The sequence below is a fragment of the Chironomus tepperi genome, unplaced genomic scaffold (assembly GCF_022539635.2).
Source record: "Chironomus tepperi strain 1889 unplaced genomic scaffold, CSIRO-AGI_Ctep_v1 contig_335, whole genome shotgun sequence".
In the NCBI taxonomy this organism is placed as follows: Eukaryota; Metazoa; Arthropoda; class Insecta; order Diptera; family Chironomidae; genus Chironomus; species Chironomus tepperi.
In genome coordinates, this window is record NW_027226457.1 from 1458200 (window position 1) to 1472944 (window position 14745).

General features: G+C 31.0%; 2 protein-coding genes across 3 annotated transcripts in view; one reads left to right on the forward strand and one right to left on the reverse strand.

Annotated features, from left to right (window-relative positions):
- Positions 1-8011, reverse strand: part of LOC139093335 (uncharacterized) — a 39030-nt gene extending 31019 nt beyond the window's left edge. For both annotated transcript variants that reach the window (XM_070644020.1, XM_070644019.1), the window contains exon 1: positions 7726-8011. The gene's annotated coding sequence lies outside the window, so the exon portion shown is untranslated. The remainder of the gene's footprint in view (positions 1-7725) is intronic.
- Positions 8012-13563: 5552 nt separating this feature from the next.
- LOC139093306 (uncharacterized) lies at positions 13564-13959 on the forward strand. The gene has a single exon (XM_070643987.1). The coding sequence runs from the start codon at positions 13564-13566 to the stop codon at positions 13957-13959; it is 396 nt and encodes a 131-aa protein (XP_070500088.1).
- The last annotated feature ends 786 nt before the right edge of the window (positions 13960-14745 follow it).

Consider the following 14745-nt stretch of genomic DNA (forward strand, 5'->3'; position numbering starts at 1 on the left):
GTACAAAAATATTAAAATTAAGTTGAATTGCCTTCATACATTTAATACTTTTAATCGCATTTAACTAAAAATGTCTCTCTCTGTGGACATTAAGCTTTATGATACATTAGCATGAATAATTTTGATTAAAAAAATGTTTTTGTCCATTCGTGGAATATGATTTCATGGACATGAATCTACAGCTGCATTGAAAATTTGATGATTATGGTTATGTTCTTTTAGTCCAAGTTTGAATGTTGGACGTTAACAAACATTAAACTCGAAAAATTCATTGCAAGTACTGTACGTTGGTTGTTTTGACCATCACTATGCGTTTTCCTTAACTGTTTAGTTCATCAATACGTTTTCCTTAGTTCTTTTTGGATTTAAGATACTGATGTTCAAATTCCCAAGCAAAATGGTTTAATTTTCTAAATTATTTTGCTTATATAAACTGTTTTTGTATATGCTCGGATATTCCAGCTCAATTCCAGCTTTTTCTCAATGTTCAGATATCAGATTTCTTTATTTAGATGTTATTTAGCACTCTGCTTAACTCAGTTTTGCTTAAAAATCTTTATAAATGAATTTTTTGCAAACTTTCGGATTAAATTTTCGATTAACTTGAAGTTGGCTTTGAGTTTTGATAAACTTAACGAATTAAATTTTGAAATTTTTCATGACCGTTATACTTTCATTGCTTAGAATTTTGGACTTTTTGTCTTAGAAGCCTACTATAAAAGACGAATTTGAATAGTTTGGAATATCAAAAGCAGAAATTCAACGAAATCTTCCGATTCAAGTAAACAAATTGCTTACAAATTAAAGAAAAAAGCCTACTAAGTTCAATACACACAAAAATATTCTCAGGTGCCTATTTTTCTTAAATTTTCCATTGCACAATGATCCAGATTTGAAAAAAATGTTCAAAAGTTGAAATAATTCAGTATATTATTATTGGGACTTTCAGATGGAATATTAAAGGTTCTTGTTTCATCTAACATATGTAAAAATATCTATGCTTGAATCAATGTCTAACTCGAGAAAATTTAATTCAAATGTACATTGACGATTGTTTACATTTTTACCACAAAATTTGATTGATTGAAATTTCATGTTTCTAATGATTATTTTTACTCAATTATGCTATTTATTACTTTAAAAATGTATAAAGATTGTCATTATGTGGTATAAATGCCATGTTAATTAGTTGAAGTGAGAGAAAAATCGTTCTAAAAAAATTATTTTTTTCAAGTTTTTGAAGTTAAATAAGTTACGAGTACACACGAGTACAAACGCGAAACAGGCATAAAGTCAAATAACTAACGTACATTTACCCATAAAATCTTTCTGGAACATCCAAATCCTCCCAGTGAAGAGAATTTTCACTTTGAAATTTTGTTATTTTTTCAAAATTTTCCATACAAAAATTTACGTGCGTAAAATTTTTCGATAGACTTTTACAAAAATTTTGCAAAAAAACATATTTATTATCTCTTATTGTATCGAATATTTTTAATATTTTGAGGACTTACTCAGAAGTCCATTTATAAGGGATTAATGCAAATAAGCAACTGTAAATTAGCAAAAACTTTTGTTTCTTTAAAGTGTCAACCCGAATTTCTGCACAGTCAACTTTTGAACAATTTTTTCAAATCTAGATCATTGTGCATTGTTGCTTTCTAATCAAAAAGGAAGATCAACAAAGAAATTTTTGCACCCAAATCAATATCAGCTGACATTGCACAAAACAGTCCTTAACAGTTAAAATCAATCGATGGACATTTTGATCCCAAATGCTTCCTTTTCATCCCAACACGTCCCATTTCGCATTGAAAAACAATTGAAAAATACATAATTCAGAATGAAACATGTTGATATGAGCTTTTTATGCTTGTACATCATTCATCAAAAAAAGGAAAAAATTCTTTTCATTCTTTATTTAAGTGGGGTAGATTGCGATCTGCAAGAGCTTTCCTTTAATGTTGTAAAATTTTATTGACTCTCAAAAATTTTCCTTTCTTTTTTTTTTGAATTTTCATTCAAATAACGATTTTACATAAAAAATTGAAGATTCTTTCCCTACCTACCCGTACCTCAATGATACTTCATATTCTTGTGTAAAAATTAAATAAAAGAAGTAGAAATTTATTGTCATTAAGTATCGTTCGATAGACATTCATTTTATGAGCCTTTCTCCCACGACATTACTTTCACTTCCTTGTTTTTATTATATGATGCAACATAACATTAATATTTATTGTTAGTGCTTTTATCACTCTTATGTGATGGGCGGAATTGTATTGAATAATGTTGAAAAAACTTTGTATCTCTTTGTAAGGAATAATTTGATAAATTTGAAAAGAATAATGAAAGTTTACGATAAATTTGCTATAAAATTATTTTGAAAAGCATATTTTTTTGGAAGGACGTACGTCATTTTGTTTAATGGTATTCAGATATGAGACAGCGTTATAGCGACCACATTGTACTGCCGGAATGTTTAGGCCAAAAAGAAGCAAAATGGATCAAATGGGATCAAATCTTAGACTAGCAAAAGTTTTAAAAACTTACAGAGCTCGAAGTCAACTGCGATTTTCAATGGTCGACTCGAAGGGGCGCAACCCAAGGGTGGCAACCCCACAGTTAGGGTTGGAAATGATAGGTTGATCTTCGAACACAAAGTGTCCAAAGAAAGCAACACAATTAGCGACGCTGAAAAACCGCAAAAGATAGACAATCTATAAATTAAATCATCCACTGATCAGGATAATCACAGCAATCTTTTCAAATTTTTCCAATCAATCAGCAATGAAAATGCGCTCAATTTTCTCATTTTCACATAGTAAGCATCTCCAAGTTTTAAACTAAATTATCATATTTTATTCCAAGTGAATTTACTCTTTATGAATAAGACATAAAAGGATTCAAAAAAGGGAAAAGAGAGAGAAGGAGGAGAAGAATAATTTAATTACATTTTTTTGTAAACAACTCATTCATATGTACGGTATGTGCACATATATTAACATGGCATTTTTATGTGAGCATATATTATGAAAAAAAATTATTGCATGCTGTTAGAAGCATCATTCTCTCTTCTTGTTTATTCAAGCATGACTGCGTCCTTAATGCATCAGATAATACTGAACATTTTTTTTTGCTGAGTTGCGTCACGGACAATTTTCGTATTTTTGCAAGCATAAAAATATATCAGTATTCAGGTGAGTGACAATTTGTTGTTCAAACATATGCTATTTAAGCAATTATTCAGTTAAAAATACAATATAAAATCTCAATGAAACTTTTTTGATCTCTATATCATTTGTTTTTTATGTGGTAACTATGATGAAAAGTCACAATGTTTAGTAGTTTATTAAAAATTCATATTTTGTTCAAAATTGAAATCAATTTTAAATATTTTGATAAATTGACTATTGAAATTCCATTTTCGATGTTTAATTATTCATATGAGAGCTTTTAGTTCTTAATGAGAGTATTTATGTTCAATTCAATTCAATAGGTAATGGTTAAATCTCTTGTTAGTGACTATAGCGCATTTTTGATTATTTACCAGTTTTTTGCGATTCAAATTTTGTTTGTAAAAATTTTTATTCGCAGGCATCTTCAGGTATGTTTACAAATTAAATTGAAATCATTAATTTTCAGATTTAAGACTATGTTATGGACCAAAAGCTCAAACTGATGTGAGGTCTAGTTAACGGCAGCCGACAAACCGTCCTAACAAAGTGTAAAGCTGCCTTTTTATCAAAAATCAGGTAAAAACACAATCAAAAATGACTCCAACACTTCATATTCCACTCTAAATTGAAAATATAGTTTTAATTACAGTAGATACTATCCAAAAATTAATTTTGTGCCAGTAGTAAATTAATCAAATTGCAAACAATTTTAAATCACAAAGGAATTAAAATTTACGCGACCAAAATTTTGTCAAAGCTTTAACAAAGGTAATTATTTGTGGGAAATTAGCACTGTGTGCACGTTTTTCGTTTAATTAACCGCAATCAGTTATAATTAGATTTGAATTAGGGCTGGGAGGAAATTTATCAAAAACAATTGACATTAATGGCTTTTTATGAGGCACAGACTGGGAGTTTTTAATGAAACATTGGTTTTGAATTATTTTCTCGATGTTTGCTGTGACGAAAGCTATAAATTCGGAAGTTGTGCTCTTATTAGCATCAAATTTGCATTAAATCAGGTCCTACAAATTCACTTCTTTTCGGGTATAAGATTGTAAATTCTCATCAATATCCAAAGGAAGTTCAACCCAATAGCATCTGAAATAAATGTTGACATGCATGTTCCTTTATCAAATTTTGATGATCATCAATTTTGGTTAAAGAAAATGTTCATTTTCTGACTCTTACAAATTGGTTTGGTTGTATGGAAAAAGCTATCCATATTTTAGATGCACAAAATGTTTACATATAAAATGAGGATTGGTGTGGCTTGGTAGATAACAAAAAAATTTTGTTTCTGAGAAGAAATTTCGTTCGTTGAGCATGTCGAAAGAAGTAGGTTACAAGATTATGCTATGGAACAGTTGAAATTTGTACAGTCAATTTTTGGAAACAATCTTGAAGTTGACTTTTGACTTTCACATGGTGTGCAGATATTAGCATCTGCTTTAACGGTATCTTCATGACAAGAAGTAAAGAATACATAGTCTTAAATCTTGTAATCATTCCTAAATTCGATAACTAATGATTTCAATTTCCTTGATATCATTTGTAAATATACCTGAAGTTGACTGCGAATGAAAGATTTGAACTCAGAAATTTGAATTTCGAATAACCGTTACATTTTCAAAATGGATTTATCCAAATGTCAATATAATCAGACGCCCATATCCTGGCACATCATTCGGTCATCTGCTGAATCTTACCGTTTTCAATGATAACTACGTAATTTTTAATCAGTCTTGCATATTTGATAGGAAACTAATTTTTCCAGCCCATTTGCTTTATATATTCATTAAGCATACAATTTGGTAAATTGTTGTTGACATATTAAAAGACTATATATACTTGTAAGACCTGCCATAACTCGGCAATATCAATAATTTCTTGTAACTACAATAATTTTCTGTCACATATGACATCTCGGATACAATTTAATATTTTATTCAATTCATAATTTGCTTTTATAAGATAGAAGAAAACTTATGGCAGAAGATTTTTGTTCGTTCCTTAGATAGATGTAGGATATGACATAGCAGATGAGTCGAAGTGGAAGAAAAACTTTTTTTCTAGTTCTATATTGTATCTGTAGGTAAATTTTGAATATTTTTTATGTGGAATTTCACTATGGGGTCGTACAGTTATGACGTAACCTTCTAAGAGGAGAGAGGGGTATGAAAGGAGAGATAGGGGGGATACGTGTCGAGACCGCTTCAAACGGTACTCAAGGAGAAGGAAGGGGTGTCGTGTCAGATAATCAAGATATCACGTTCCGTAATATGTGAACGTCCCCAGCCCCTATAATCCAAATTGGATAAGATGAGAAAGATTTATTTAAACTTTCTTTTTTTATCTTGTTAAGGAAAGTTAGCATAAAGTTAGTGCTTCAATAAATAGATAATTCGAGTGCTAGTTTGAATTTTTGAGTTCTGAATTTTCTCAACTAAAGTTGCGATTTTATTTTATTTAATTCAGAGTTAAGTGAAAGTTTTATAGCAATAAGTTTCTATAGTTTTAAGTCTGATGCTGGAAATTAGTGCAGATCCAGAAGTTTTTAATTGTTTTCTTTCGTCGAGAAATTGTCCTTGTTATTGTTTGCAACATTGAAAGTTGCAGTTTTCTAATTAAAAATTGATTCGAGAGTCTTAAAGTATCAGCAATTGAGCAGCAAACTTTACCTAAATATGCTATGAGACAGTGGTGGGCAACCTGTGTGCCGCGGGACACACTAGTGCGTAGTCCAAAATCCCATGAACCGTATGTCGTCCTTTTTCGATCGAGGTTTACCATCAAAGTGTGCCGCGGCACACAAGTTGCCCACCACTGCTCTAGATCATTAAACCTTCAGAAATGCGAATCTTTCATTCTTACTCAGTATCGACAGGAGAGATTTTCCATGATTTAAATTATTCCCCTAAGGAATCTACCAACATCCTACACTTATTTACTCACATAATCTTGCTAGCATTAAATATTTTAATCCTCTTATTTAATGAGATTTTTTATGGAATATGTTATTATTTCAAATCTGTAATGTGATTCTGTTTAAATGCATTACATTTTCCAATATTGAGACATTAATGTTTTTCTGTAATGTAAAATGTAATGAGCGGAACCGAAGGAATACAAACATTTACACGAGATGATTGCTTTTTCTGATGATAATCTCAGCAATCTTGAAAAAGGAAATACGGAAAATTGAAAATTCTTTGAAAATTCAACTTAACCCCATCTCCATTGTCGAGTTCGAATAACAATTAGCCATTGAGTGGTGCTACATATACTGGAATTTTGATTAGATCTAGAAATTCCTTTTTTACATCTAAATTGTTTTTCAATGAGTTTATTTAACTGTGGGAAAGGGTTGGTTTGATTGTGATATTAAGGATTTCAGAGAAGGGGGAGGATATAGAGCTATGTGTATAGTATATTTATATTGTTGTTTGCTACCTGAATAAACAAGTATTTATTTGGCTAGTTGTAATTATATGGACGACAAATTAGATTATGATACATTAGTCGACTTTAGAATTAGGGGTTCTCGAGACTTCTCGGTCTTGGACTCGAGATTTGTCGAGATTGAGACTTCGAAGAATACCCATTCAGTCTAGATTTCGGTCTCGGTCTCGGTCTCAGTCTCAGTCTCATTCTCAAATATTCATCCAAACTCTTCATAGTCCTGGTCTAATAGCCAATACATTCTAATAGTTCCGTATCAAATTTTATTGTATGGTAATTTCCATCTAAGAGGGTCAAGAAACCCTTTTTCTTTAATATTCATTGATTTTCAACTCCTTAGTTTCTGAAACCAATTTGAAGCATTCGTGACTTGTACGAAAGCATCGATAAAGATGTCAATCACTCATTCCAAAAGAGGTAAGTATAAACATTGAAGGAAAATTAAATTTTTTGATTCTCGCATAAAATTGCTATTTATTTCTTGAAATTGATCCATAAAAAATTCATTTAAGTATTTTGGGGGTTATACGTAAATGACGTCCATTAGAGTAGTCTGCATTATAATTCAAGGATAAAATTAGATTTTTTTAAGCAAAAGGTCGAAATTAATTTAGTCAAGTAGGCCTCGAGTTCTAATGAAAAACCCAGAAGCACCTGAACCAATAAGGCTTAATTTGACTACTAACAGAACACAGAGGTATAATCCAACCACGAGGAAGGTTCAAGAGCTCACTGAGTATTGCTTTTGGTAATTGGCAGACGGAAGCCAGCGATGGGTCTACATTAGTATTTATAGACTTCAAAGGTGGTCATAGATCACAATTGGTCTCTACAACCACTGAAGTAAGTATGTATGTAAGTATGCTCCAACCACAAAATGTCACAAAATATTAATAATCACTTAAATATCGCCCATCATAAGTGAACGACCTCGATGTAAGGAGTTCATTACAATTTTAATAGCCATAATTAATCAGTCAATGAGATATTTATGGAGAAAAAAAATGTTGAAAGTCACGATCAAGGAATCCAAAAAGCATTTTATAAATTAATTCTTTTAATGGATCGTAAAAATATCAATTACCATTTTAATGCGATTCTCGTTGCCATTTGTTTAGAATTAAAATTTTTTCATATTTCGGGATCTTTCATCACTTCATTTATAATTAATTAATTTATTCTCTGTTTATTCACATTTTTCCCGAACTCACATAAATTTATTTTTCACATTTTCTTAAAATTTTCTTTTCATCATATTTGAGTTATTTAATGTCTCTAAATTTCCGCAACGAAATTTCACAAAAATGATCATGTCAGAAGTCTTTTGATTTATTTTTTTCACTTCCCAGCTTCTTCTTTTCAATCCACATTACTTGAAAGCAGAAAGACGACTGATGAGAGTATATACATGCACGGAAAATGCTGATTGTGTATTAAAACTTTCAGAATTGGAAATATTCCAGCGGTTACTTCCATTAAAGCCGAATATTTTCATTTTTGAGGGGAAATTTTCCCCTTTTTTATGAATTTTCCAACAGAACCGTTGAACAATGCGGGATAGATTTCCTTATTGTAGCTAAATTTCATTTCCCTTTCATTTCTCTACCGCTGTTTCCATAAAATTCAATTTTTTTGTTGTCAAAGAGCCGGAAAGAAGAGGAAATTCTTCTATAATCCTTGTAAAATCATTGATTCAAGAATGAGAATATTTTCCATAGACAAAATGTGTGAATGTTATTTCCCTTTATGTTTTCTCATCTGGATATGCTATTTTTAGGAATGATAAAAATATTCGCTATTGGAATCGAAACAACTTTATTTTATTTCTTATGCTTTTAAAGATATTGGGAAGCAATGAAGGTATTGAAAGGTTGTCATAAATTTAAAATTTCACAAAGTTTTTTGTTGATTGAGGTTTGTTTTATTGAATTGTTTCATATTTTCGTATAGTAGGAAGTTAGGAAACATTTTCTCAGTGCTTTTTATAGCTTTGTTTACAAACAGTTTGAATTTTCGAATATTTTTCTTCCGAAAAGTCCAATTTTTTTAGATTTTAAACTATTCCGAGTTGTTAAATCCATTATAATGATGTAATCAGCTTTGCTCACTTCTGTTAAGCATTTTTCCATCATAAAAGTCACTAAAATCCACGAAACTAAGGCAAAATTGACAGACAAAACTTCCAAGTGAGAATGTAAACAAACAATTTTCGAAATAAAACTTTTTGAATTTAAAAATCAAATTGTTTTGTAATTTTGAAACAATAATATTTAATCTAATGCTAAACAGATAACCAGTATGGCTTTTGACCTCGATTTATATTTCCGTTTTGTATTCGAAGCAAGCTGGCTTTTGTTTTCCTTCTTCTTCACAACATTTTTTAAGAAGATAAAGCTTATTGATTTTGTTAAATGTGAAAGATTATCATAACGATGATATTTTGGATTTGAAGGGCAATGTGACGACAATCAGCTTGTTAGACGGATACGAAAATAATAAAAATTTCGTCTTTTCTTACAAGTCTATTTTTAGAACAGCCACAGTGGGAATCTGATACATGATATTATGATAATGTTTCTCGGCAGAAATTAACAGCTAAAATTTGCCTTTGGGTGGTGTACGAATTTAAGAAGAAAAGTAAAGCAAACAACAGCAATTATTATGCTTGTTTTGCTATTAAAATAAACTTTTTAATGGAAAATTAAAGTCTAATGAAAATTTTTATATGATTTATGTCTGAAATGAGATTCTTAACACGTTTAAGTTCTGTAAACTTTAATTAATATCACCCGAGGATAGAATGATGTGCTTCTGGTCTGCAGTGTGTATAATAAACTTGAAGCCCATTTTAAGTCTTTTCCGGGAAGTAGAAAAAATCACTTTCTGTTAAATAAATTTTGCCTTTTTAAGAAGGGTGTTTACATTTTTCTGAAAGGAATTTCCTATCTATCCTTGACATTAAGTGTCTGGGGGATGGAAGGCTGAGAAGAATGAGGAGTAAAATTGAAGCGCATTTTCTTTGATTGCTATGATTTGCTAGGATTGATAAATTGTTTATTTACAAATGTTCATCTGATAGTCCCCTAACACATTAGGGGATGGTAAGTATAAATATGTGTATAGTTTCACACCCTTCAAAATTGCTTCATTCAGAAATAGCCTAAGGAGTCTGATAATAACAGATTATAAGCACATTCTGCCCATTCCATACACACAGCACTTCAAAATATTGGAGCCCATTAAGTCCACACAATTGAGAATGAAAGCAAACATATCAAATGCTTTAAGATTGACTAATGTTTTGTGGAATTCATTCCAATTTTCGAAGTAGTAAATATATAGCTTTTGGATTTGGAAGCATGAATACATCTTCGAGTAAATTTTCACATTACCATAAATATTTCGTTCCCTTTCCCTAAAGTTTTAAATCTTTTTTTCAAGCGCTTAAAAAATTGGCCATAAAAATATTTGCGGTTCCATTGAATTTTTCTCATTTACATTCTTCGCTAAAAGTCGTTACAGCTGAGAGTAAATAAAGCAATTAAGGAGAAATCTTGAACATCTTCCAGGAAACTTTTGATTATAACAATTAAGATTCACTCGCTTTAAAGCTTATCTGAACATAATTTTTTAATATCTTTGGAGATGAGAGGGATCGTGCACTTGTTATGTCCTTTACTAAGATTGAGGAAAGCTGTCAAATACTCAAATATCGTCAAATATTAAGGAATGTTGAAAAATCCTTAAGAATCTCATATGTATAGTCATATAGACTATATGGTCTGCATAGCTATACAGACGTCACTCATTCACATCCCAAAATTAAGTTGAACATTTTTTCATCCGCTCAAGTTATTTGGAAAATAATAAACTTTTACTCTCCGCTTCCGTTCGTCGAGATTCTTCCTTTTCTTTTATTATTATTATTCGTAGTTTCAAGCAGCGGAATTTTCATCATGATTTTATTGCCTTTTAAGTTAATAACGCGGAATGACTAAAAACTGTTTTCTGCACTTAAGAACTATTGAAACACTTTTTTTTGTGCTTAATTTTCTTTAAAGGAATCTCAAAAGATTAAAGAAAAAGTGGCACAAAACATCGTGACAGTTGCATTAGATTATCGTAATAAGATTGAAATTTAGCAGCATAACATTGAATTAGCAGCATAACATTGAAATTGGATTGAAAAGGAATTTAAATGAGAAATTCTTTTTGGGGTCGTTAACAAATGATGTTGAAATGAAAAAGGTTTTTAGACCTTTATCTGCTTCTGCAAGCATCCTTCGTCACATTGCACACCGTTTATGGATTCACCTTCCATGACATTACAACATTCCACGTCCTCGCTTTAATTCCACATCTACCGTGCTTAAATTAAGAATAAAGTATTTTCAATCCGATGAGACTGAGAAAATAAGAAATACAATAATGTCGGAAGGAGTTAATGTTTCATTAAAACCACACATAGCAACAGCCGTAGGAATAATAAAGCCACGATGTTTATAGCACAAGCCATACAAACAACTATGTTGTTTATTCGGGTAATTGCAATAAAAATGCAAATTTAATTAATTTTTTAGGCTTCTTTGATATACTGGTAGGGAAGAGAGTACGGACTAGTGTACAGACTAGATACTATAGTATATTAATAGATTTGTATTCATTCCTGGGAGGAGTTAGGGAAATTTAATTAAATTCTATAAAGGTTCGTTCACTTATTACGTAATGTTATCGAAAGAAGGAAAGTGGAGGTTCCATTGGAAAACCTGTGTGCTGCGCCTGCATGACTTGGTGACTTACATACTCGTTTCCATTTGAAGAGCTTATAACTAGTGCAGATTCTAATATCAACTATAAGTGTTATCTCGATTTTCATTAACACAATACAGCTCAAACAGCAACCGCACTGCCTTACCCTCATATCCTCATTTAAACACACAGAAAAGTTTTAAAATCCCAAAGTCAAATTTACATAGGGAATTTATCGTTTCCATTTTAGCATACATGTTAAAGCTTAAAGTCTTATCGATAATCTTAAAGCTATTGACCGACATCTTAGCTGAGAAATAAGATCTTTAAAGTAGCAATTACCCAATGATTTTTATTTCTAAATTTGCATTTAATTCTCGTTCGTTCTTATGTCCGAACTACCAAATTGACTTTATTCCTAGAAATAATTTTCCATTTGTGCTATCATAACTTTTAATCAGAGATTTCCATTAACGAAATCACTTTCATTTCTTCATTCCTTCTACAGCTTCTTTTTGTCTTTTTTTCTATTTTTATCGCTTTGACAATTTTTCATTTTCAGTTTTTTGCTTCTTTATATATGTTTGAACTAGGGGATTGTTTATGAGTACTGTCAATTGGATGTTGGCAACGTTAGCTGAGTTGAAATGGGCTTGAATCATAAAACTCCGGATGTTGACTATTTTGATACTTTTTGATGTAACTGTCATTTAATATTCAAATTATATTTGAAATTCCACTTAGTTGTATTCCCCTTTTGTAGTTGTTAGTCCCCTTCATATAAATATTAAGTCTTATTCTGATCATTGAAGAATAAACATCGTTGTTATTAAATTAAATCCGTGAGAAGTCTTTCACATACAGCCGTCATTAATAAACAATCCCAATTAAGGAAAAGAGCACGAAAATTAGAATTGTGAATGTTCTCTCTGCTTGTAAGAATTTTCGTCGCATTTTCTTCGTCTTCTTCAATTTCTCTTTAACGATCTTTAGCCAGTCAGCACAAATGGGATACAATAATGTAGAATGAAATCAAACGATATGAAAGAAATACCCAACAATATCTGTTCTCTATGCATGCAGCATCCATTGAAGATTTTCTTCTTTTTTGTTGCTTACTGTAGCTCCTCTTCTTCCTTTTTCCTTTAAACTTTATTCGATTAAGTTTATATTTGGAATGAATGTCAGAAAAGTAACATGAGAGGATTTTTTCGTTCTGGAAATCATTTCCTGGTTTATTACAAGTTTTTTGCTGGAATTTAAATTTGATTCTCATGTTCTTCCCATGCATCCATGTTCTACATATTCTTGTAATTTTATAATGAGATGTTGTGTGCTGTAAAAACTTATACTGGGTACTAATAGAATTCAGAATTTTAACAAATTAATTCTCTTTAACTCAAGTCAACGAAACAGCTGCAACTTTCGACTAGCTATAACAAAAAGCGCAAGTTCCTTTACCTTTCAGCAATTGCCAGAAGATTGCTTAGCTATTTTCATCAGCATGCAAAAGTTTTCTGTTCCTTACATTCTTTTAGAAACAAACGAGAATTGAAAATTTATTTAAAGCATGTAAAATTAAATATTAATAGTAAGTTCCGTTGTGTCTTTTAGTCATAAACAAGCACAACACGTTTAGAATATTTGTCATTTGATGTTTGGCTGTTTACATCTAATTTTTATGCAAGGCATGGATATTTTTTATTACTGTCAAACAATAAAAGAAATAAGGAGTGGGAATTGAGTGTTAAAGAAGAAAGTATGTAGTAGGCTGGCTAGATTATTGGATTTATAGAAGATCATTGTAGGCTGCAGATAGAAATGTCTTCCATTTAACGATAAAGATCCGTCCTAACATCAGATTCCTGTAAAACCCAAATACATGGCTACCTTGATTAAGTATAAAAAAATGGTTTTTCCATTGCGATGACAAATTTGTTCCTTATAAAAAGAAGTCGGTTAATCACGGTCAAGCAGTAATTTTATAACAAAAAATCCAGAATGTAGGTTATTTTTTCATCGCAGATGCTGCTTTTCGTTTCTTTATCTGTAAAAATTCCCATACTATCTCACTTAAGCTGCTTCTCCTATAAATACTGTACTCAAACGACTTTTGAATCAGTTCTCAATCTAAAGTTGGTGTTTTAAGAAACTTATTCCAGACAATTCTAAAATGATTTTTAAATTTTTATTGATTGCTGTCTTCATCAATGGAATCGTAGCTAGGTATCGTTTGACTGCACATGAGTGTATTGGAGTCCATGGACGCCTCGTGTCACCGAATGGATGCTTCGAATTATCAATGCAAGAGGATGGGAATCTTGTAGCCTACCGTAGAAGTAATAGGGAACCAATATGGCATACTGGAACTTCTAAAACTTGTACAGAAAGAGCCTGCATGCAAGGTGATGGAAACTTTGTCACATACGATTGTCATCACAGTGTTACTTGGAGTTCTGGAACAGCCAATAATTATGGAGCAATAGTTCAAATGCAAGATGATGGAAATATTGTCGCATATGATTTGGGTAAAGCCATCTGGGCAAGCAGTTCACAAACTAACTGTTAATATTCATGACAACATAATACATCACTTAGTCCTATAGACTCGACAACGACTCATTTAAGTTATTTGTCATGTTCATATGTAAGTTTGTAGGTTGTTCAAAATCCGCAGGCTAATAAATGTGATATTCTTTGTTTTACATTCAATCAGTAAGACATAAAAGCTATTTTATATTGCCTAAAAACTTTTGTGTTCATTCCAGCTTTTAATCTGTATTTTCTTTATTCTATGCCTTTTGGCTGTATGTGAGTTGTGTTCTTCTTGCATGAAATATGTGATAATTAAAAGCAATAAATCTTTTGATGATAAAAGAAAGAAACAAAGAGAGAATCTTCTTCTTTCCTTTTGTGTTAATCCAAATTTGAGTGCTTTTGTGTCGTAAATCTTTTACTAATAGAATATGCCTGGAAGAATTTGATTATGATTGATGGAAGCGCATTTTTCAATGCTAATCAATCAAGTGAATAAACAAAATTGGAGTTTGTGCTTAAGAACTTATATATGAATAATTTAGTATTGTTTACTTTGATGTCTGCATTAATGTTTGAGATATCTGAAGAGTAAAAATCTTACTTTTGTTGTAACGTTAATTTAGAATTTGAATAGTATTTGTGCGTAGTTTAACACCCCTTTTTCATATAAAATATTCAGTCTGTTTTTGAATTCTGAAGAATAAACATCTCATTTATTTATAAATTCAAAGGAAGTGGTTGATTCCATCAAGATCCTATAGATACGCAACCAACAACACTGCACTCAAGTTTTATCTGACTAAACTACAAAAGACTT

What these genes read in the sequence shown, in the direction of transcription:
- LOC139093306 (XM_070643987.1), top strand. Translation starts at nt 13,564, where the DNA reads ATGATTTTTAAATTTTTATTGATTGCTGTCTTCATCAATGGAATCGTA.